Source organism: Scomber scombrus, chromosome 4 (genome assembly GCF_963691925.1).
Source record: "Scomber scombrus chromosome 4, fScoSco1.1, whole genome shotgun sequence".
Taxonomy (NCBI): domain Eukaryota; kingdom Metazoa; phylum Chordata; class Actinopteri; order Scombriformes; family Scombridae; genus Scomber; species Scomber scombrus.
The window spans coordinates 29,946,034-29,972,235 of record NC_084973.1 but is presented as its reverse complement, the minus strand read 5'-3'; the positions used below and the strand labels follow the sequence as shown (position 1 = coordinate 29,972,235).

Sequence of the window (26,202 nt, the reverse complement as noted above, 5' to 3'; positions counted from 1 at the left end):
CACACACACACACACACACACACACACACACACACACACACACACACACACACACACACACACACACACACACACACACACACACACACACACACACACACACACACACACACACACACACACACACAGTATCTTTACTGGACCTTTTAAAAAAAAAAAGGTAGAAAACTTTTGTATTAACTATTGTATTAATCTTTACATACTGTTCAGGGTGAGCTGTAAAAACACCATATACACATTTCCTTCAGCCTGACTTTTGACAAAATGCATCTTTTTTTTTTTTTTTTGTGCAGCTGATACACATTTTTTATATATGCAAACAGCATTCAAACATGTTATATTAATCATATTCTATAAAATGTTCACCTGGACAATAAAATAGTGATTGTAGAAAGAAGGACGGACAGGAAGGAGGAAGGAAGGGAGGAAAGAAAAGAAGGAAGGAAGGGTGTAAGGGATGAAGGTAAGGAAGGAATGAAGGATGGAGGAAAGAAGGAAGGAAGGGAGGAAGAAGGGAGGGAAGAAGGAAGGAAAGGAGGGAGGAAGGAAGGACAGGAGGGAGGAATGTAGGGAGGAAAAAAGGAATGGGGGAGGGAGGGAGGAAGGAAGGATGGAAGAAGGAAAGAAGGAAGGGAGGAAGGAAAGGAAGGAATGAAGGACGAAGGAAGGAAGGAAGGAGGAAAGAAGGAAGGGGGAGGGAGGGAGGAAGGAAGGAATGAAGGACGGAGGAAAGAAGGAAGGAAGGGGGATGGAGGAAGGAAAGAAGGAAGGGAGGAATGAAAGGAAGGAATGAAGGACAGAGGAAAGAAGGAAGGAAGGGGGTGAAGGAAGGAAAGAAGGAAGGGATGGAGGGAGGAAGGAAGGAAAGGAGGAAGGACAGACGGAAGAAAGGAAGGGAGGAAAGAAGGAACAGTCAAAACAATCGGGGTCAATTTGAATAATTACAGTAGAATAATTGTTTTCCATCTACAGAAGGATTAAATCAAACATTTATTAATAACTGATGGTGAATTAATGAATGTGAATTGGTGTAAAGACTAATTATGAGTCAAAATGAACAGTATGTAAGAGATAAAACATTATATTCTGCTTAATTTGAAACCCATTCCTCTCTCTCCATCACTACATCTAATATAACCAAACAGGAAATGAAACCAACACTGTGTCATTTAAAGTTTAATACACGTCCAAACTAAGCAAAGGAGATAACCAAGGTTGGTGCAGGTCAGGTTATTTTTAAACTTGTAGAGGTGAGAGTGGCACTCGGCCAGAATCACAGAGGAGATATAGAGGAGATGCTGAAAAATGAAATGATGAAAAACCTCCAACCTGGCAACTTTCCTAACAACATCTGGGATTGTGATTTTTGGTCGTAACAGCACGAGCATGCTGATCACATTTCAATGTTGCCAAGTTTTTAGTGGACGCACACTTTTCAGAGTTCAGTTTCTTATCTCCGATGTGGATCCTTGTCAAGTTGAAAGATTGATGGAAACGCGGTCAATAAAGTCTTCAAAATCAGTCCCTTGATATTTGCTCAAACCTTCAATCCAGATATTTTTTTTAGAAGGTAAAAAAAAACCAAAGACTGAGAGAAGAGTTCATGAATTATTCCACTGCGCAGAAATCCTACTAACACTGAAATTTACTGACTGTTCTTTTTGCACTGTTTCTGTTAAAAATACATCTTTCAGAACGTTTTGCTGCCATTACTGCCTTTTTGCACTGCCACAACTTAACTATACAAAAACTTATGCTGCTACTTCCTACATATACAAAAGTAGATTCCTAAATCTTATTTTTATCTTACTGTCTATCTATTCTTTTTTTTTTTTTTTTTTTTTATATTAGTAAATGTCTTATCTGTTGTGCACTTCAATGTTTACTGCTTAAGTGTTAGGAAATATCTGTCTTATCTGTTGTGCCTGTGCACTTTATATGTTTCCACCGTGGGATAGTGAGAAACGTCTTCTCGATTCCTTTGTATGCCTTGACATGTGAAGAAATTGACAATAAAGCTGACTTTGACTTTGACCTTCCTTCCTTCCTTCTCCCCCGTCCTTCATTCCTTCCACCCTTCCTTCTTTGCTTCTTTCCTTCTTCCATCCTTCCTTCCTCCCTCCCTCCCCCCCTCCCCACTTGCTTCTTTCCTCCCTCCTTTCCTTCCTTCTTCCTCCCTCCTGTCCTTCCTTCCTTCCTTCTTTCCTCCGTCCTTCATTCCTTCCTTCCTCCCTTCTTTTGCCCTCCTGTCCTTCCTGTCCTTCCTTCCTCCTGTCCTTCCTTTTTCCTCCCTTCCTTCTTTCCTTTCCTTGCTTCTTCCTCCCTCCATTCCGTCCTTCTTCCTCCCTCCCCACTTGCTTCTTTCCTCCCTCCTTTCCTTCCTTCTTCCTCCCTCCTGTCCCTCCTTCCTTCCTTCTTTCCTCCGTCCTTCATTCCTTCCTTCCTCCATTCTTTTGCCCTCCTGTCCTTCCTGTCCTTCCTTCCTCCTGTCCTTCCTTTTTCCTCCCTTCCTTCTTTCCCTTCCTTGCTTCTTCCTCCCTCCATTCCTTCCTTCTTCCTCCCTTCCTTCCTTCCTTCCTTGACTCGAGGACAACAGGAGGGTTAAATATATAATTTTTTTCCTTGTATGGACACTCAGTTCTTTTAATCAACTAATCAAAGTTTTTAAGTAGGATCTCTGACTTTCTTCACTACACTTGCAGGTAAATCTGCTCTGTATTCAGCACCACGCCGCTCTCCCTCAACAATGGAGGAGGTCACTTTCAGCTGGAAAGTGCCTCGTACATCTGCTTAGTATCAGCGCAGAGCTCTAGCATGACAGTTATAGCAGTGCATGAAGAAGAAACGCTGCCATACTGTTTCTTACTACTGTACCGATGAAAGTACTGTCCAAAAATATGTAAAGCTGTTTGTCCCAAGCAAAAGGCCACAACGACAAAGTGTTCATTCATTAACAAATTTCATGGAAATCTGCCTTCTAGATTATCTGATATGCTGCGTCCAACAGTTTCCTACCCTTTCCTTTCTGAAATGAAGCATAGCTGTACACATTAGACTTTAGTATACTGTGTCAAGGGCTGAATTTAGGTGCAGGCACCAAAAATAAAGCTTTTACTGATTCTATATGTAGATAAATAAAGACATTTTTCTATAAAACCCAGAAGCCAAACAACCTAAAAAAGGACTTTGCCTACATAAAATATAGTCTAAAAGTATCAATTTTCATCAAAAACTGTTTAATCATAGAGTAAAGTACATAAGACCACAAATCAAACCAGACATTTAGTATCAGCTTTCAGTACTGGAGACATTTCAGTCAGTACAAAAAGAGTAAAGTCAGTCCAAACGAGGTCCGAACCCAGCCCTATATTTTGTAGAAGCTCAAACAAGACATCAAAATTCATCTACGGAGCCTCAAGAATATACAAAGCTAATTTCATGAGAATCCAGCCATTGATTTTTATTTTATCAAAGTCTTCAGAATTATCTTCTCTCCATCTGAAAATCCGGCTTATTGCTGTGAACTTAACTCGAACTGGATCAAAAAGGTTGAGCGGACAGAACGACATGAACTGATTGAACTTGCTTATATCTTGCTGCTGATCGGACAATATAAAGCTGGCATGAGTCCAACACATCGGTCAAACCTTAACACTGTGTCGTCTATTTGATTGCTTTCATATCTATTGGAGTGTCCCTAACTTTAACACCATTTTAACCTCAACTTTATGTCACATGCACTGTTTCTATTTACCTCCCTGCCACTTGTGTTGAAAGCGCTGATTCATTCAGTTGAAATGAGAAGTTTATCTCTGATGATACTTCCTCATTTCACTATAGGCCTAAAATGTCCTTTTTCCAGTAAAGAAATATCTAAATATCACCATATAAAAACATGTGGTTACTGTTTTAAAAGTACAAATATAGGATAATGAAAATACTCTCCCGTCTTTTACTTGAGTGGTTAAGTCTCCAGTCCGATCTTGAGTGCACAGCTGACAGGTGACGCATGCTTGAAGGGTTGATTGTGGACAAAGAGCATCGGATGTTACACAATATGACGTGATGCATGTGTGCTGCTAGAACACGGTGTTACATGTGACCACTGATCTCAGTCGACGAGAATAAAAATGGGTCAAATCTACCAAAAAAAAAAAGGCTTTCTGATGAAGAAAAGCACCCTAAGTAGAGCCACAACAGAGTCAAAAAGGCAAAGCAGCAGAGGCAGTGAAGGAAAACTTGCTTATTAATCAAAGAGAAGCTAAAACAACGGGTTTGTTTTTTTTAAATGCCAGTTTCGCTTCAACTTCCACAAATCTACGCAACCCATCTTCCCCAAAAACTTCCCCAAGACCTCAATTCTAGTGTGCACAGTAACTCCTGTCTAGCAAGTGAGAACTGCAAACACCACTGCAGACACTTTGGAGGTATGCGCCTCACGAAACTGTCAAACTGGACTCGTCTTTCTTGTTCAGTTCCACTTTTTTCTTTTTCTTTTTTTACACTTCGGCCTGTGTGGCGAGTACAAGAAAACCTCGACGCTTAAAATCAATCCAAATTCTCTGGCCTGACTCACGTGAATCATGCAAAGCAGCACTTTAACGGCTGATGCAAGTGTATGAAGAAGACTTTCTAAAGAAGAAAGTCCATAAAAGGTAATATGAGGAGGTGCGACGATGAGTGTTGTACATGTTTTGTTTTGGGGTTTTTTTCATCCTGGGCTTAGTGAGCGAGGACGGTTCTGGCAGTCAGCTCTCGTATATCTTACCTCAACAGTGTTTACAACAGAGCTGACAGACACAAGTGGCTGTGCTTCGGAGGCTTTATGATGAAATTGGGATAGAGACAGAGGAGCTGCTGGATGAGGAGGATAGATGAACGTAAAAAAGCAACAAATTACAGCAAGGGGGCAGCTGTGAAAAATGAAAAAGTCCAAGTTCAGCACAATCCTGATATACAAAGACAAACACTAAAAGAGGGAAAACATTGCTTCCTTTCTTGTTTTGTCTCATTATGTGTTTGAATTCTCTTCCAAAAGATCCATTATATTAAAAAAACATAACATTTAACATGAACGTAGGGAGCAAATTGGCAAGAAAGACAGATAAACACAGCATCTGTCAGGCTTAGGAAGGGGGAAGTGAAAAGATCTGAAAGTTTAAAAGGTATAAAAGGCACTAACTCTTCTCTAGAAAACATAGTGAGGGGGGGAAAGAAAGTAAAAATAAACAGTGCAGAGACACTTCTAAAGGTTGCAGCTGCTATGATTAGAAAACTGCACTTTTAAAAACCTTTCACACCTTTTATACCAAACATTAAACATGACAATGTGTGTAAATGTGCCAAATAAGCTTCTGAAATCTTGCTACGGTCGGGGGTAAAAAGGAAAATCTACAGGTAGGCATTACCAAAAGGCACCTGCAGTATATCACAAGATAACACAGTGCAGCAGCAGTTTTTCTGCTTCATGTGATTCTCTGTAGATTTATACCTAACGAGCCACACCTGGTCTGTATCTGATCGAGCGTGCGAGGCTCGTTCAACTGAGAAGGATGAAGGGAACCGTGCAGGACAGAGTTTACTGTCCACGTCTTGCAGGGTAGTTCATAAATGTATATCATACAATAACCTGACATCTAACCATTAAAGGAACATTTTGCAGACTCTTTCACCCAGAAATGTGTGTGTAGATGTCCACAAAATAGCCAAAATGACAGTATTGCATTGGTTTTGCAGGTATTTTCTCCATTATTAATGATATCAAGCCTTATATGCCAAGCTACAAGTGACCACAGAAGCAGCAATATGACATAATACTTCACTAATGTTGTATTCTAGTTCATGCCACCCAACAAGCGCACAGTCAGCCATCAAAACTAGAAAGAGCCAGACAGCCACACGTTTTTTCCCCTTCTTCAATGATTCATTTGATTATGAAAAGCCTTTATTATTTTTCCCCTTAAGAGGAAAAGCGTTTTGTCAGCAACATTTAACACATTCCTTTGATTAATGTTTTTCCCAGGTACCTCACACCCTTCGGTAGACTAGTGTTTAAGGAGATGTCTCGTGGCTCCGACTTGTTTACAGTGCCCACGGTCTCAGTCATTAAGAGTGAGGCAATCATTCATCATCCCTGACTCGTCATCCTGTCCAGTGCAGTCATGCCCAAGTCACTGTCATGCTGTGAAATGTGCCAACATAGTCCTGTGATCAGTCTTCAAAACCTGTACTTAGCCTCTCTGGAAAAACTGGTTTTGTCTCTTTAAAGCAGGCCATGAAACATGTTGTTTTTTAAAAATATATTTGCATGTATGATTTATTATTTACCACAAACAGTAAAATTTGCCAGCTGCTAGATGACAATCTTAACCCGATGGTTTTTTAGGTGCTGGCAAGGGATGCAGGGTACAAAAAAAACGTCTTACCCACAAGAAATAGACCTTTTGAAATAGTTTGCTTAGTGTTCCAGCAGTGGACTATAATCTTAACCTATTGCATGCTCTTTGGCCTATCTGTAAACTAAGCTAATGAGTTAAAATGGAGAAGACTTGAAATAACTGTGGTACTGAAACATCTATGAAGCAGTGTGTGAGGTATTTTTAGGGCTACATCATAGATGGCAAAATTACCAACAAAGACAGAGCTCGCCAACTTTGTAAAAAAGTATCTGTCTTATTCTACAACAACGATGAATTTGAGGGGTCACCAGCTACCGTGCCACACAGGCAACATTAACTCTACAACCTCGTCTGACTGCCTACTTAAAGCCGGTGTAATCTCAAGACACGTAATTAGGGCTAAGTATCATTTAAAAAATTACGATACCAGTACCAAACCAAGTACCCTTAAAGTGATACCGATACCCATTAACACATTTAGGTCTCTGTCTTTTATCCGGTGTAACAGGCGTGTAGTGTAGACACACTTTAGAGCGTTTAGGTGGCGTCTCGGCTGCTGAACTGCTAAGCACGCTAACTCAAATTCACCACGACTTCACCACCACAGACGGGTCGTAGCTGCTGTGGCAGTGGACCAATCACATGTTGCATTAAATTGAAGAACGCTTGCTGTTGATTGGCTGTGAGCAAGTCCGTACAAATAGTCATATTTTCTAGCTAGCTCTGGGTGCAAAAAGGATCGATTGCAGGTATTGTTTGACGGGAGACATTACGATACTACTTGGTATCAATTTATTTCGGTCTATACCTTAAAAAGTTAATGCAGTTGTATGACTTCACACGGGAAAATATTAAGACCATGCTGAATGGTAAGACGCTCGGACACTATTACAAATTACTTTGAAATCATACACACTTCACTTTCAAACACAACTCACAAAGACATTTACACTCCCCCTGACCTCAAATATAAACTGCTGATAAATCCACAATTTGTCAATACTAATCAAAAGACATAAAACCATCCCTAAAAAGTGCACTGAAGTGGAATATCGCTCCGGCTTTCCAAATCAATGTCCTTCTGTTTGGCGTCTCCATATGACCCGAGTTTACACCCACATTTGGCTCGGTGCCCCCCCTCAGATCTGGTGATAATGAATTGGTAGAAAATAATTCATTTGCAGTTTCACAAAGAGGGGAGGGACGGCCGTGCTGAAAGGCAGATACAGAAGGCCTGAATGAGCAAGCACAAAGGCAGCGATACCCATCACAGGACCAAGAGCTGCGTCGTACCAGCATTCTTTCTACGGTGCTAGAATAAGACAACAAAGGGGCACAATGTGCCTATTCATCACCAGTACAGTATGCTAATAATGTAGATGGGATACATTCTCACCACCCTCCCCTGACAGAGAGGGAGGATCAAATAGGTCATTGAAAAAGAAAAAAAAAACAACACATTATCAAAGAAACGCTCTGACCTGCACTGTAATGATTGATAAAGCTCCTCTTTAGCCATAAGAAAGAAAGGCAAAGCAATTAGACCGGCATTTGTTTCAATTAATTTACAATGGGGTTTTTTTTGGTATGAAAATGTCAGCAGATCAAAAAACATTTTGGTACTCAGGGCTGAATAATAATCCAGTATCATTATTTATTGACTTTGATTAAAATCATATTATGATTATATAATTGAAGTCTGTTGGCCAGATAAACAACTCTAAGTAGGGCACGATGTGTCAAATGTCTACATTGTGAAACTCGAGTTATTACAACATAAGCACATAAAAGGTTATTTCTGGTCAAATAGTTAATGTTGAGGTCTACTTTGCTCGGCTTGTCCTGAAGCTACGGTTAGTTAGCAGATGTGTGCGGATATCGTGCTGATGTGAACAAACAAACAGCAGGAGCAAATAAATGACTGTGCGGACTTTTCTGCTCCATCTATGCTGAAACTGATTATTAAAAGTCATGTCTGTGCTTTACCTGATTGAAGCATCTTGCATTTGTAACTGTATTGGATAATGTATTTGAATATACATGATAATGGGGAGTCACATGACAGGAAGAGCCTAAATCGTGAACTCCTAGAACTACTAGATTAATCCGTAAAACTTTTATCTCCAAGGCAATTTTCTATACTTTACAGAAAGTATTCAAATTGTCTGATCTAATGCCATACAATGACTTTTGTTCAGTCTTGAAGGACCTAGAACATGAAACCATTGGAGAGTGCTTATTGTAATTGATTTGTTCTTTGACATGTTTTGTATGCTGGCTTCTTGGAAAGGTCACCCTTGTGAAAGAGATCGTCGATCTCAATGGACTTATTACCTGGTTAAGAAAAAAATTTAACTTTTGATAGATTGTTGGTCATAGTAACCCAAAGATGTCTAAAACCACAATAAACCCAATGCATATTGACCGAGAAGAACGAAGGAAAGAAGGCAATACGTTCTGCAACATCTCATCCATCCATGAAAGTTAATCAGGAGGACGAAAGTGGATCCACGCTTGACATGAAACAACGAATTACAAACAAACAAAACCTTTCTGACATGCCACAGAAGATGTCAGATGATATTTAGGGACTTATAAACTATCAAACAAATTACTGCTTCTGTCAAGTCAAAACTATCTTCACTTTTGACCGGTCTGACTGAAGTAAAGGAAAAGGTATTAAGCGAATCCGACGACACGCTAGCTGAGCAAAAAGAAAACCCTACGATTAGCAAAGTGGACTCGGAGGAACTATGAGACAAGGATAGGTCCAGGTGTAACAACCTGAAGTTTGTTGGGTTTGTTGAAGAAGCAGAGAGGAAAGATTCGATTGGCTTCTTCAACCACTTTCTTCCAACAATGATTAGTCTTAAACTGTCCAACTGTTGGAGGTTTTGAGATGGAAAGAGCCCATCGGATTTGCACCCAACTAGAAAAACCCAGAACTATCACCATAGCATTTTTATGAAACCTGGACTACCAATCTATTCTACGAGCTGCCAAAGAGTTAAAACAGAGTATGGAGGGGGAAACCGGTGATGATCTTTTCCGACTTCTACAGAGGGACTGAAGAGAAACGTGAGGCCTTCAGACAACAGAAGAGAGCCCTCCACAAGCATAAAGATGAAGAATTTGGTATCATGCAGTGAGCAGAGATGATATTGTTTATAGTTTCTGCTCAGGCACAGATGTTCGTCCTCTAAAGCATGATGTCATCTGTGACAACATACCACTCTCTTCCTCCCTCTGGACGAAGAGAGAGAGAGAGAGAAAATGTGTTTCAACCCAAAGCCTGGTTCTTGTCGAAAGTGCAGATAAATCAAGGGTTTCGGACACTTAGAGTAGATCAGTTTAAAAACAATTCACGGAAATCTTTTAGAGAGTATATCCAGGAGTTTAGTCCCTAATTGAGGAACTTGCTGTCAACTGTGCAGGGCTCTCCAAAAGCAACCTCTTAGCAATCTAATCTGCTCTGATATCCTCAAAATATTTGGACTGGGTCATGAGGCCTTTCGATATTATTCCAAAATATTTTGCCAGGCTACTACACTTCCAAAATCATTAAAAAGGACTTTGAGAGAAAGATTTAAACCCATTTGTTTAACAATGTAGAGTTAGGGCTGGATATCATTTTCAATACCTTGCCTTCAATACCAGTTTCTGCACGTATCACATTTATAAAATAAATTAACAAATTGGCAGTGACTGCAAAAACATTCAAACTCACCAACAGGCAAAAACTCACAAATGTTAAGGTTGTTAGTTTTAAAAAGAAAGTGTTTTGAGTGTCTTTGTACAGTTAGTTAACATAAACACATTAGTTTTTATCACTTGTGTATTGACAGTTGTTTTATGTAGTATATTATCTGTTATTGCTAGCCGGGTTAAAATAGCTTAAAACGTAGCAAATTGCATCGGCAGCATCTAAAGCAGTATCATCGGGTAACAGGAAATTGGACTAAACAAAGCTGTATTAAACTATTGAAGATGATGATAGTGCCTATAGCTTCACACCAAAACAGCGGTGGTTCTGGAAAACGGTTGCGAGTCCCCAGCGTTACCCAAACCTCACAAGACACTGTTGTCAACCATTCCAAGGCACCAAGGCATCAATATCATCATCATCTCCTTTTTTAAAGCAGTTTGGTCTTGTCTTACTAGCAGGTTACATGTTTTGGTCCAACCACCTGTTACTGATGAAGCCGCTGTAGCTGCTGCTAATACCTCCACCATTGTTCGACATGTTGAGAAGCTACTGCTGGATTAGGGCTGGGCGATATGGACAAAATCAAATATCACGATATTTTAGACCAAATACCTCGATATCGATATTGCAACAATATTGTAGAGATGACTGTTGAAGCTTTCCATGCTTGAAATGTTTGATAAATAATCATCGGTAATGTGGATATAATGACAAAGCGGGTAAAAGGTAAATAACAGAACAGCTACAACAGTCTGGTAAGTTCAGAAAATTATATATTTTACTGTATTGCAGCGTTTAAAACCAGGAAAAGACGACTCTGATGACATATCGTGATATTACGATATCCAAAATCTAAGACGATATTTAGTCTCTTATCACGATATCGATATAATATCAATATATTGACCAGCCCCATGCTGGATGCTACACAACTACTAAATATGGAAACTTGGTGCTGGATAACGAGGCATTTTTCGATACTTGATAATAATGAAGCGATTCGGTCAGTGCCATAAAGAATCGAAGTTTGCTACCAAGCCCGAATTAGATTGGAATAGGAGGCTGTCAAGGGTTATAAAGTAAGACTCATTCAGTTTAAAATCTTTAATTCCTCCTACTAGACACCAACTAGACTTAAAAACACAGCAGACAGCTGGAAAAGTCAGAAATCAGAGGGTACATTCTTCCATTGTGCCCTGGCAATGCCCTAAGACTCAAGACTTTGGGAACAAGGCCACGATCGTATAAAAAGGATATGACTAGCAATGACTCTGAATTCTCTCACAGGTTATGTATTTGCTGGACTGTGGAAATCAAGAGCTGATCCAAACTGCCATAATGGTTGGTAGACAGACTTTGTTGAGAGGATGGAAAAAGACAGAAGCTCCGTCTTGGCGGGAGTGGTTCATAGACTTTGGAAAGGTGGCCTCATATGAACTACTTTTCTATAGAAAGACTAACAGATGGGAAGATAATATCGTAAAATGGGGGCAAATACCAGATCTATATAGTCTAAGCATGTTCAGCCTTTAACTTAACCTACCTTCTGATGTGTAATTAAATGTGTTGATTCATCATTTATGTGTCTTTTTTCTTATCATATTATTATCATTTTTCAGAACTGTACAGTACTGCATGTTATGTACGTTTAAAACTGAAAAATAAACTTTAAAATCATTAAAAAAAAAGAATATGTGTGACAATTACAGCTTTGCCGAAAGTCTATGACAGATTATTCTTGTACAACTGTCTTGTTAAGTCTCAAAAATTGACTAAATTAGTTATTCAATTTATTGCCTTATCTGTTTAACGAGTTTAATCTAATTTAATGCACAACAGGGGAACTTTGGTTACTTAATCAAGCATCAATTTGATTATTTTGCATGATTTTACCATAAATTTGACACCAACAGATGGGGAACAAATTAAGGGGAAAAACCTGAATAAATAGGAGAGAGCCATATAATGATACACCATTGTTGCTCCATCAATCCATTATAAAATGATATTTTTATTATGAATACCATAATACTGATTCCAACCATCACTGAGCCCTAAAAACACTGAGCCTTATGTTTTCCCACTTTATCTAAACTATGTTGATATCTATATTTATGTAACTTCTGACCCCTGATTTCATTTATTATTCTCTTTTAACAAAGCAAACACTGCAGAAGAAATTCACAAAAACAACAACAACAACTTATCAGATGCACTCGACACCACGTGAGAACCATCAACCGTGACTGCATTTGCATTGGGTGCAAAAAAAGCCAGTTTTTAGTGAAAGTGTGACGTCCGTCCAGATCACAAGTGGGCAAAAGGACAAAGGTGAAAAAGAAAGGAAAAAAAAAGCCACGTGTTCAATGTGAACATACCAGCTGTTTGCATGGAAACAGTGTTTGCATTTCATTCTTGTTTACATGATCTGTGACTCGTCGTGGTTCGGAGAGGCCCCGCATGACCGAGGCTGAGAGTGTCTTAACACAGCGCTCATCTCTTCCAGCCTGCGACTTACAGACCAGCATTATAAACCCCGCAGTGTAATCGGGTTCAAGATTTCGCTGACACCGAGCAGACACAAGGCCAGTTTGTGTTAAGTCAGCAAGTTCACAGAGAAGGTTTTTTTTTGTTTTGTGACAAAGCGAATGTCATTTAAAATGCACACAGCTGAGCGCAAGAAACTTTCTGTGTGACGAACATTCAAAAACACAAAGAACCTCAATGAAGCCGAAAAGTCTGCAAATCTTTTAATGATGTTTTTGTGTGTGTCCATGTGGTTTAGTCAAATTTAAAGGGGTTAAAATATGAAAATAAACGTATGAATAACTTGCACACATTCTTTTTTTGTGGACCCAGCATCAAATTTCTGCTTTTAATCCATTTAGAGAGAATATATTAGAGGATTATGGTAAAAAATGTCTAAGTGGTGTAACCATAAAAACTTTGTACCAAATAATTCAACTTGCTTAAAAACAGTAAATTCTCAATAAAACACCATATCAACTAGTTTGGCATGATCTTACATTTTAACTTTTATATTAAATAAAGGTAATGGAATACAATTGTTCTAAATATTACATTTAATCTGGTAACCATGGAGATCAGGAACCTGACAGCTCTCTTTCTTTCTTTCTTTCTTTCTTTCTTTCTTTCTCTCTCCTCCAACGTCTTCTTCTTTCTGTTCTTCCTCCTCTTCCTTCCTTAATTTCTTTCCTCCTTCTTATTTATTTCTCTTCTTCCTAAGCTTTCTTTCTTTCTTTCTTTCTGTCTTTCCTTCCATCTGTTCTTTCTTTCTTTCTGTCTTTCTTTCCATCTGTTCTTTCTTTCTTTCTGTCTTTCCTTCCATCTTTTCTTTCTTTCCTTCCATCTGTTCTTTCTTTCTTTCTGTCTTTCTTTCTTTCTTTCTGTCTTTCTTTCTTTCTTTCTTTCTGTCTTTCCTTCCATCTGTTCTTTCTTTCTTTCTGTCTTTCCTTCCATCTTTTCTTTCTTTCTTTCTTTCTTTCTTTCCTTCCATCTGTCCTTTCTTTACTCCTTTCCTTCCTTCCTTCCTGGTGGATAAAATATGTAATATTTATCATTCTTTTGTGGTTACACCATTTGACATTTTCAGGAGCATTCAGTCTTACTTTTGGTAAAATGGTGCAAATGTCATTTCAAATTATATAAAACCAACAAAAATACTAAATGTACATTTTAACAAACCCGATGCTGCTTTTAAAACAATTTTTAAAAGATATTTTTAATTGCTCATCTTGCCAACCCTTATTAGTCACTGACCCATAATACAAGTAGAGGTTTGTTCAGAGCAGGACAGTTTAAACATCGACATCGGGACAAAAAGTAATTTCCCTTCACTTCCTCCTTTTTGGGCTCTGTGGTTTCTCTTGAGCTCTATCTCCGAAGCCGTCTCCGAGAGGAACACAGATGACAAGGAGGAACAGGATGCATCTGTGAGCGTGTCACCCTTCTCTCCGCTCACTCTTTATCACTTATTACAGGGTGCTTTTTGTTTTTTTACAGGGCCTGGAAGTTCTTAGAAAAATTAATTGGATAAGTGATGATTTGGAATTTTAGGGGGAAGTTTGGGAGTTTCACAGAAAGCATACCGGATACTAGAGGTTTAAATTTTCAGTCTCATCAATATTAAATTTTTAGAGCCTTTACCGATATTAAGGAGTACAAAAATTCTGATATCCATACATCACCTGATACATTTATATGTAAATATATGCAATAAACTTGATTGTATAAAATGACATTAGTGCACTGAAACAGTAAACTTCACTGGGACTTTAATAATTATAAATAACTATAAATATCATATATATTAAACTTGAATTAAGAAAAAGTTACCTGCACTTTAACTTGTTTTTGTTGTTACTTGATTTTTAGGTACGTTGTTATTTATTTTAATACATATTTATTTATATTTATACTGATTGTATCTTGTGTGCAATGACAATAAAGCTTCTTAATCTTAATTTTAATTAAGTGTGGTCTATGTAAACAAACTGCACATGTCGGACAACATATAGACCGATACCGATATATCTGTCATAGGCTAATATTGCCCCGATAATAAGAAATAATCATGATAAATGGTATTATTGTCATTTGAAGATGATTTTTATACCACTGATGTAATGATAATATAATAGTATAATAATGGGGGATGGGATTGGAGAGACTGCCATTATGAATAGCCTCTTAGCTGCTAATGTGAAGTGAGGTAATAATGAGGTCAAAGGTCATGTCCATGTATTATATGATAAGTCCATATATAGACATGATGATGTTTGATAATCACGTTATTGTACGATAAGTCGATAATTATTGTGACAGGTCAAGATCCAAATACTGTTGCATGAGGTATTTTTTGTCAATATCACTCAGCTCTACCTCCATAATCCAAATATATTAAGTTTACAGTCATAGAAAAAACTGAATAAATAAGAAAATATTCAACATTTGGGAAGCTGGAATCTGAGAATTTGGATATTTTTCTTTAAAAAAAAGACTCAACATGATTAATTACCTACATTTTCTGTCAATTTATTGTCTTTTTATAGTCTTAAAAAGTTGCATTATCGTTGCAAAAGTGATAAAAATGTGTTGAAATGACATAGAAGGATTTATTTTAGCATACCAGGCACCTAAATAAAAGTCAAACCATCAAATAAAAGGCTTATTTTTTGTATTCTAGAGGAAACAAGCCCCATTTTTCTACTATACTCACATCATATGGTTTTATTACAGGTCCTTTTTTTAAAGTACAAACTGTTCCCTCACTGATCGTTCTGTACCTGACAGTCGAGCATATTTAATGAAGCTGTTTGCTGAGCAGCCACTAACCGTTGAGCAGATAACTGTCTCTGGAGCGAGTCCTGTTGTCAGCTACACCTGCTGCGTAATAGCATTATGTCATCGTTGTTTATTCACCCAGACCGCAACCGTTAGGTGCAAAGCAAACACATGATGTTTGCACACGTGTGTGTGTTGGTAGATTCTCTGTGAAATGTCACCGCTTCTCTTTTCTAATTAAGAGGATTAACTTTTAGCTCGTTGCTCTCAATTCACATGTTTGCAGTATTTTGTTGTTGTTTTTTGAACAAGGACGTTAAAAGCATCATTGCCTCATCTAATTAAGGTCGCATCAATCTTCTATTGTATTCCATTACCTTTATTTAATATAAAAAAGTTATAATGTAAGATCATGCCAAACTAGTTGTAACGTTTTTTAAGCAAGTTGAATTATTTGGTACGAAGTTTTTATGGTTACACCACTTAGACATTTTTGCAATAATCCTTTAATATATTCTCAAAATGGATTAAAAGCAGTTATTCCTGAAAATGTCAAATGGTGTAACCACAAAAGAATGATAAATATTACATATTTTATCCACCTACAGTGTATTTAAGTGGACTTATACTAATAATTACTTCATTTAAAACAATGTAAATGTTTCCTGATCTCCATGGTTACCAGATTAAATGTAATAGGGGAGGAAGGAAGAAGGAATGAAAGGTGGGAGGAAGGACGGAAGAAGGAAGGAAAGGAGGGAGGAAGGAGGGGAAGAAGGAAGGAAAGGAAGGAGGGAGGAAGGAAGGAAGAAGGAAGGAAAGGAGGGAGGAAGGAAGGAAGGAAGGAGGGAGGAAGGACGGAAGAAGGAAGGAAAGGAGGGAGGAAGGAGGGAAAGAGGGAAGGAAGAAGGAAGGAAAGGAAGGAGGGAGGAAGGAAGGAAGAAGGAAGGAAAGGAGGGAGGAAGGAAGGAAGGAAGGAAGGAGGGAGGAAGGACGGAAGAAGGAAGGAAAGGAAGGAGGGAGGAATGAAGGAAGAAGGAAGGAAAGGAGGAAGGAAGGAAGGAGGGAGGAAGGAAGGAAGAAGGAAGTAGGGAAGGAAGGAAAGGAGGGAGGAAGGAGGGAAGGAAAAAGAAAGGAAGAAGGAAAGAAGGAGGGAGGAAGGAGGGAAGGAAGACGGAAGGAAGACGGAAGGAAAGGAGAAAGTAAGGAGAGAAGGAGGGAGGAAGGTAGGGGGGAAGAAAGAAATAGAGAAGGAGGGAGGGAGGAAGGACAGACGGAAGGAAGGAAGGGAAGAAAGAAGGAACAGTCAAAACAGTCGGGTCAATTTGACCCGGGAGGACGACATGAAGGTTAATATAAAAGTTATAATGTAAGATCATGCCAAACTAGTTGATTTGGTGTTTTATTGACAATTTACTGTTTTTAAGCAAGTTGAATTATTTGGTACAAAGTTTTTATGGTTACACCACTTAGACATTTTTACCATAATCCTCTAATATATTCTCTCAAAATGGATTAAAAGCAGAAATTTGATGCTGGGTCCACAAAAAAAGAATGTGTGCAAGTTATTCATACGTTTATTTTCACATTTTAACCCCTTTAAATTTGACTAAACCACATGGACACACAAAAACAAACGTTGACCTATATATCAGTTCCTCTTTTACAGCTTTAATTGTGTGTGTTTTTTTGGCTTTTCTTTTACACTGCTGCAGCTGCAGTTAGGATAATGGTTGAATAAGCGAGCGGGGATGGATGAAGCCTCTCAAAAACATCACATGATCCCATTCAGTACCTTTCAGACAGTAGTGGCCAAACACTGTCCAGCAGAGCGGATGCAACCGGAATTATTTAAAACAAAACAACTACTACAAGGGTTAGAAGATGAGCACTATATCTAGTATCTAATGAGATTAAGTTGACATTAAAAAAAAAAGTAGATCAAAGTGAGCTTCGGCTTGTATTGTGGTTTTTCCCTTAATCTGATATTTGTCATGCAAGAGTTTTGGGGGGTTTTTTGAAGAGGAGGAAGAGGAGGAGGAGGAGGAGGAGGAAGAAATGCTGCTGCCATGACAACAAAGGTTTCACTTTACATCATGATGGCAAAATTTCTGTGGTTCGAGTCAGATTTCAGTTTTACAATGTTCGCTTAAAAAAAAAAGTAAAACTAAAAGTACAGGTTCAGCTTTTATTAGAGGAGATATTTGGGGGGTTTTTTTTCAATATTTGTACAATATTTTATGTTTTTTTATTATTATTTTTTAGTTTTGTCCTTATTTGATTTTATTCATTGCTTCTTCTGTCATTTTTTATCTCTTTTTAATTTAGTTTTTTAGTCTTTTACTTTATTTTACTTTTGTTTTGTCTTTTTAATCAATTTTCTGCTGGATTTTACTTATTTTTATTTAATTTTTTCTTATTCATTTTATATTGTATTCATGCTTCTTCTGTCCTTTCCTCTTTTTAACGTAGTTTTAGTCTTTAAAAGTGTATCGCTTTTATCTTATTTTACTTTTTTAGGTCTTTTAAATCTATTTAAATCTATATTTTACTAATTTAATCTTTTAAATAAACATTTTTCTCTTATTCTCTATTATTTTATTTATTTATCTCTTATTTATCTTACTTTATTTAAATTTTCTAAACATTTTTTTATCATCCTTATTTTCTCTTGAGTGCATTGATCTCATTTTTTAAAATATTTTTAATTAATTTTTGTATGTTTATTTCACAGTGAAGCACTTTGAACTACATTTACTTGTAAGAAATATGCTATAAATAATAATAAAGCTTGATTGATTGTCTCTGCTTTCACCTGGATGTCGCAGGTACATCCCCAAAGTAACCTTCCTTACATGACAGACTTTTACCACTTCACCAGCCCAGTAGTTCTTTAAATAGAGCAGAGCAACCAAAACGATGTCTGAATATCTGCCAAGTAGTTCAACCCACAAAACCTCTCAAACCTCAGCGAAGAATGAGCAGCGTTGGTTTGGTGGTTAAAGGTCCTGCAACACCAGACCCAAAAACACTCCGTCACTGTGCACCGATCACACTTATAACACTGTACAGAGTTATATATGTATATTTATATTAAAGCATCTTAAAGCTGCTCGTGCATGTTTGTGTGTTTATTTAAATCCTAACTGATTAACTGTGGTTACTATATAAAAGAGAGTAGCTTCTTTTAATGTTGTGTTTTATTGAAGCTGCTTCTTCTCTATATTTAAATATCACATCATGCACAATATTATCTGTGTAAATCACTATGTGCAAAATATAGTAGAGTACATGCACTCACTCTGTTTTTAATACCTCTGTTTTACACGATTTATTATTTGACCTAATGTGTAGTAGTTTTATTTTACTACTAGGGTTAGTGACCAATAAGGGTTGGCAAGATGAGCAATTCAAAAATATCTTTAAAAAATCATCTTAAAAGCAGCATCAGGTTTGTTCAAATGTACATTTTGTATTTTGTATCATATGAAATTACATTTGCAACATTTTTTTTACCAAAAGTAAGACTGAATGCTCCTGAAAATGTCAAATGGTGTAACCACAAAAGATAAATATTACATATTTTATCCACCTACAGTGTATTTAAGTGGATTTATACTAATAATTACTTCATTTAAAACAATGTAAATGTTACCTGATCTCCATGGTTACCAGATTAAATGTAATATTTAGAACAATTGTATTCCATTACCTTTATTTAATATAAAAGTTATAATGTAAGATCATGCCAAACTAGTTGATATGGTGTTTTATTGACAATTTACTGTTTTTAAGCAAGTTGAATTATTTGGTACAAAGTTTTTATGGTTACACCACTTAGACATTTTTACCATAATCCTCTAATATATTCTCTCAAAATGGATTAAAAGCAGAAATTTGATGCTGGGTCCACAAAAAAAGATTGTGTGCAAGTTATTCATACGTTTATTTTCACATTTTAACCCCTTTTAAATTTGACTAAACCACATGGACACACAAAAAAAACCTCACGGACCCAGTTATGTTTACTGTGTGTTGTCAACTATTTACCTTTTGAGAACACTGCGATCATCTGCTGCTGGTTTATTGGAGGTTTCACAACAACAGCAGGAAGAAAAATGTGCCAGACTTTATCAATTACACCACAAAAAACGACTTTTATATAATCAGAGAAGCCAGATCGCTCAATATTTTTATTTCACTTTAGATTTTCACTAGTTTTTCTATCAGTCACTACTGCACTTCTTTCAAAAGTTGTATTTTACTTGATTTTATATGTTGTTTTATTCTATTTTTTAGCAGTTTTTCTTTCTTTCCTCTTTATTTTATGTTCTTTTTTTAACACTTTCTTTATGCTCCTTTTAATGTGAAGCTCTTAATGTATGTAATTTCTGCATTTTAAAGTCATTAAAGTTATTTATTATTACCGCTGCAGACACTTAATGACAATAAAGCCATTGAACTGAATAGAAACAAAAGCTCTCAGCAACTTAAATGACTGTAAGAATATAAAAAGAGTCACCTGGTTTAACCTGTTGCACACTTTTCCACTTTTAAAAATAGAGTTTGGATTCTAGGCCTCGCTGCTTTTGCTGCTGTATAAATATCACATCACATGCTTTTCATCGCTAATAAGCTGCAACTTTCACTCTGAATAAAAAGTCTCCTAACTAAATAAAGTAAAAGTCAACCTTATTATTATTATTATTAATGTTGTTATAGTGCTTTTTACAATCATACTTTCTCTTTATTGTGTTTGTTTTCCTTCTTTGGATCAACTGTGTTGTGTTTAAAGTGCTGTAAAAATAAAGTTGGAGCTTATTTACTGAAGCAGATTTTACACCTTTAACCCTTTACATGCTATTCAGAGTCAACTTTGACCCATTTTTTACATTTCAGAGCTGTAAAAACACCTTATACACATTTATTTAAGGTGGACTTTTCCTAATGTGACTCTGAATATACAAAAATGGGAGTAAATTGCGTCATTATTTTTATTTTTGTGCATCTTTTTTAATGCAAATGTACAAATTTGACCTGAATCTATTTAAAAAATGCCATAAATCATATCAAATATTCTCCTGGATCATAATACAGTGATTTTAAATGTCTTTTTTTTTCCTTTATTAAGGATTAATCAAACATTTATTAATGACTTATGGGTGAATTTATTAATGTGAATTGGTGTAAATCCTAATTATAGTCAATATAAACAATATGTGAGCGTTAATACCTTTGTTTTATACTGTTTATTGTTTGTTTTTACTTATTATTTGACTTAATGTGTCCACTTGTCAGTAGTTTTTTTAGGGTCTGACCTATTAATTAGTTAATTAATTAATATTACCTACTAATTATGAGTCAGATTATGAACTGTATCTAAGGATTAAGCACTTTAAACCTCTATAAAAGTCATGAGTAAAACAATAGTAGCTCTCACTGAGAGAGACAACAATCCTACTTTTTGGAGTCGTGTTTATTTCCAAAACTGCAGAAACTAAAATACACTAAATTATACGATTAACCCCATCGCTGTGCCGCCCCGGATAGCAAACCTCGACTCTCTCTCTCTCTTTTACCTTTGGGACGGAACGATGAGCAACGGTCATAAACGTAATCTTGTGTTTCTCTGATGACCAAAAAAAAAAAAAAACAGCCACAGCCGCCACTGCACATGATTACATGATGACACAAGCTCATGACTGCCTCCCGGAAGAGTTGTGTGTGTGTGTGCGTGTGTGTGTGTGTGTGTGTGTGTGTGTGTGTGTGTGTGTGTGTGTGTGTGTGTGTGTGTGTGTGTGTGTGTGTGTGTGTGTGTGTGTGTGTGTGTGTGTGTGTGTCTTTTAGAACAGGTTTACAGCGTGTTTACAAGCTTGTGTTACTTGAAGAGGCATGTCTGTCACGTATCAAGCCTTTCTAGTTTATGGTCCGTGCTTCCTCTCATTTAGCTGGTGACTCAGGAGAAATGATGACGGGAACTGGGATAATAGTAGTGGTACACACTTAAAATCTAGTTAAATTAATGCTTTATATGATCCGAAACTCATCCTAAGTTTAAACTTTTTGGGCTAAACTTGATTTAACAAATGCTCCAATAATAGAGACAGAATTAAGGAATGAATCAGTTAAAGTCAGTAATGCAGAGGTGTCTTTTTAAATCTAGTGCACGTTAAATAAATACTGGTATAATAATAGTAGTACACACTTAAAATCTAGTTAAATTAATGCTTTATATGACTTTTTAGATAGATAATAGCTATGTGAGAGTAGTTTTTACCCAACTAAACTCATCCAAGTTTCATTTAACAAATGCTCAAATAGTAGAGACAGATTTTAAGTAATGAATTAGTTAAGTACAATCTTCCCTCCATTTTTTAAAGTCATTAACACATAGGGATAATAATAGTTAAATAACTGTCTCTACATGTTTAAAGTACATGTTTAAAGTCAGTAATGCAGAAGTGTCTTTTTCAATCTAGTGCACGTTAAATAAATACTGGGATAATAGTAGTAGCAGTACACACTTAAAATCTACTTAACTTAATGCTTTATATGATTTTATAGATAGAGAGGAGCTATGTATGAATGTTTTTTACTGAACGAAACTCCTCCAAAGTTTAAACTTTTAAGGCTGAACTTGATTTAACAAATGCTCGAATGATAGAGACATAATTTAAGTAATGAATTAGTTAAGTGACTGTCTCTCCAGTACATTTATAAAGCCGGTAACGCAGAGGTCTCTATTAAAATCTAGTGCATGTTAAAGACTAAAAGCATACATGTGAGTATTATTTCAATTTGGGAGAGATCTCACAACACATTCTTCCCTCTAATGTCTTAATAAGTAAATCGCCTTATTGTGTAATACAAACTGTAAAAATATGACTAACAACTATAACTTCCTCTTAGTGAGCGCAGAGCGAAGCCCCTTAACGACCAATTAGACAAGAAAAAAAATTGGCTTGAGGTTGAATTTCGCTATAAATCAAATGAAGTTTCCAATTAATACTCAGTGTGTGATGAGTACTGTGAGGGAAAGAAATAAAAAGAACATGTTTGTTTTCACACTTCCTCATTTTATGTTAGTCTGACTGTACATGGAGTGTTTGTTAACTCATGGAGGAGAAGAAGAAGAGAGGAATAGGAGGGGGGGGGGGAGGGGTTTCTAGTGTTGCCAGTAAAGCTCGTCAACATCCTCAAAGAGTCACAGATATTGCATAAGCTCATCCTTTATGCATTTGTACCCAACAAGCCATGCCTCTTACTTGTTTTTTAATGTTATGCAATCTAATCGAATTAGTATATGTTGACACACGGAGTATTGTGTCTCTCAGCTCATTGCTAACGGTATTAAAAAAAAGGTTGTGTGCATGTTAAAAAGCTGCAAAAGAGAAGAGAGGAGAGAGAGAAGTGGAGATTGTAATGGCTGAATCTTTACATGCAGTATGTTGACATAAGAGACCCCCTCCCCTCCTTTATCCTCCTCCTCCTCCTCCTTCTTCTTCTTCTTCTGAGGAGCAGCTGTAACAGGATGTAAACGTGCAGCTGTACAGGAGGTGGTGGTGGTGGTGGTGGGGAAAGAAGTTACACATTTAAAAACTTGGTGTCCTAAATTTAAGTTGGGGAGTGAAGTTAATCTTTTAGTCACTCTGCAGATCATTTATTGGTGGAAATTAAGAGATATTTAAGGTTTAACACTAAAACTATTATAAATCTATAAAGGGACAATACTGGAGGAGAGGAGAGGAGTGTGTGTGTGTGTGTGTGTGTGTGTGTGTGTGTGTGTGTGTGTGTGTGTGTGTGTGTGTGTGTGTGTGTGTGTGTGTGTGTGTGTGTTACTCTGTACTGTCTAAGAGGAGGAGAGGATGGCGGGTGTGTCCCAAAATTCGAAATATATAAAGTTTCAACACAAAAAAAACTATTATAAACCCATAAAAGGAACAATACTGAAGGAGAGGAGTGTGTGTGTGTGTGTGTGTGTGTGTGTGTGTGTGTGTGTGTGTGTGTGTGTGTGTGTGTGTGTGTGTGTGTGTGTGTGTGTTACTCTCTATCTCTTCACACAAGAAGAAGAAGAGGAAGTGGAAGAGAGGATGGCGGGTGTGTCCCAAAATTAGGAATATATTTAAAGTTTTAACACAAAAAACTATTATAAGCCCTTAAAATGAACAATACTGAAGGTGTGTGTGTTACTCTCTCTCTCCACATACAAGATGAGGAGGAGAGGATTGGCGTGTGTGTGTGTGTGTGTGTCCCACAGTTTCTTTACGCTTACCCTCTGCTATCAGCTCCTCCACGGTGACTTGAAACCGACCGACTGCAAACACTTTCCCCAAGTAGCTGCTGACTCCTGAGCTGGAGCAGGAACCGGACGCCCCTCCGAGCCCTCCACTCTCTGACTTTGGCATCCTGGAAAACTTCTTCATCCTTGTGTTGGAACTTCCTCAAAGTCCAAGATTTAAAAGGAAAAAAAAAAAATCCAAAAAACTTGCAAACCCCCTCTTTAATTAGGGTTAGTGGGTGTAGGGGGAATAAACCACCACTACTACTATTACTACTTTACCCCCCAATCTTAACTCAGATGTGTCTTCCCCCCCCCACCCCTTTATCTACTTATCTGATGTCTTTTCTTCTCCTGCATGCTCCACGTCTGGTTCTTCTGCAGGGACGACTACTACTCACTGTCTGGTGACACGACATTAAAAAAAACAAAAAAGTACAATTAATACACACAGGTACAAGCTTCAATTAAGGGGGTGATACAACCCAGACAGGTCCTCCCCTCTAAAAAAAAAAAAAAAAGCTTGCACCTATGCATGCACCCACTCTTATATTGTGTCAAAAAAAACACACACACATAGAAAAAAAGAGGTGTGTGTGTGTTTATATATAAGGGTTAGCTGTGGCTCTGCAGCCGATGCTAACATGCATGGACTCGGCTGTGCAGTCCAGGACGCTCCCCCCTTCTTCTTCCTCCTCCTCTTCTCCTCTCTTTCTTCCCCAACAATGAGGAAAAAAGGGCAGCAGGGACAACAAATGTAGCTGGCACCAGTATCGACAACACCTCCTCTTGATTATATCCAATTTTGGGCTTGGTAGCACCTCCAGAAATAGCACAAAAGACAAAAGATTTGCACGCCGCCGACTTGGTTTTTTTTTACTTCACTCGAGGCTAGGTTGGTTAGCTCGCTCTCGTTCTAGCTTCGGCTAAACGAGTCCCGAGTTCCGAGTGGAGCCGAACGTTCCCGAACGCAGGTGGGCTGGAAACGAAGTCGAATCGCCCTTTTTTCCGAAACCTTTTAAGCGGCGCAAAAGCGAGTATCAGGACGTTTTCAGCGGGTTTATCTGTGTCACCTCCGCTCTCATCTTCGGCTATAAGTGTTAAACTTCTCCCCAAACTGTGTGCAGCCTTCAAAATATAAGTGGGTGGGTTTTCTTTTCTTTTTTTTTCTTTTTTTTTACCGTATTTACCCGAAGAGAGTGACAACCTAACCTGACGTGGCGCCGCCCCCTCCTATTGTTATGATTGGTGTAAGGAGAGAAGTATGGAGGACTGTTAATGGTAGAAAAATGGAGAGAAAAAAATGAATGAATGAATGAAATTGTGTTTGATTAAAAAAACGTGATTGAATAAATCATGACTTATTTAGACATTTAAAAATGAAGGACTATTATATAAAACATATATTAAATAGAATAGTCTTTATTGTCATTATACATGTACAACGAAATTGAAAGCAAAAGCAATTGTTATGGTATCATAAGTTAAAAAAAAAGGAAGAAGGTGCTTATAAAAGAATAAAATAAATTAGTAATTAAAAAACTAAGTCCGACCATAAGCATAAAAGTGCATGTAAAATATAACATTACAACATTACATATAGTATGTAGTTTCATAAACATGTAGTAAAAATTAAAAAAAAAAAAAAAAAGTATATATATAAATTATACCTATACATACACATATATAAACATACATAGACATACCTATTCATACATACACAAGCACAGAAATAATAATGAAAAAAATTAATATTCTTCCTGGGGTCTGACCATAAAAGTGCACAATGCATATAAAGTATAACATTATAACATAAACATAAAGTATGTAGTTTCATAAACATAAATACATTTTGAAAAAGGATACACATACATGTATATACAAACATACATATACACATATATACACACATATACACATACACATACATTTACATACATAAATACACAATAAATATGTAAATAATACACACACGACATTTTACTCACTGCCATCAATATTTGCACGATTCCCTTTAATATTACACTCAACATTGTTGTTGCAGTTATTACAGGATCAGGTTTTTGGAGCATTTAGAGCATTTATTGCTTTAGAATAAAAACAGTTTTTTTAACTTGCTTTTCTGTGTTTTAACTGTCCTGTAATGTCTGAGTGCAGCAGTTCAAACAGTGTGTGTGTCCTGGGTGCAATGGGTCTTCGAGGATGCTTTAGGTCTTTTTTTGAGACAGTGGGAGTTGTATATGTGGTCAAGATGCTAGATACAATGGTTATCAATCAAAGATGATACTGTGTCCGAAGGCGCAGTACTCAGTGTAATTACAGTAACAGTGCTCTTAGCTCAGGCATGCTCTGGTAACACACACCTGCAGCTACACCTGTTGTGTCAAAATATGGTCTTAAATCAAAAGTTAAAACTCACAAATAATCTTTTTTTTCAGACTGTCATGATGTGGGTAAACAGGTACAGCTGTTATCTTCACTGCACTGCTTTTTATGCATATATATCTTTTTAAAAA

The 26,202-nt window shown here is 37.1% G+C and overlaps 1 protein-coding gene across 1 annotated transcript in view; it reads right to left on the bottom strand.

Moving 5' to 3' along the window:
- Positions 1-24,630, bottom strand: part of bmp2k (BMP2 inducible kinase) — a gene marked incomplete at its 5' end in the record, with an annotated part of 87,688 nt that extends 63,058 nt beyond the window's left edge. The window contains 1 exon segment of the mRNA XM_062416766.1: positions 23,681-24,630. Coding sequence (XP_062272750.1) covers positions 23,681-23,831 — 151 coding nt within the window.
- Positions 24,631-26,202: the final 1,572 nt, after the last annotated feature.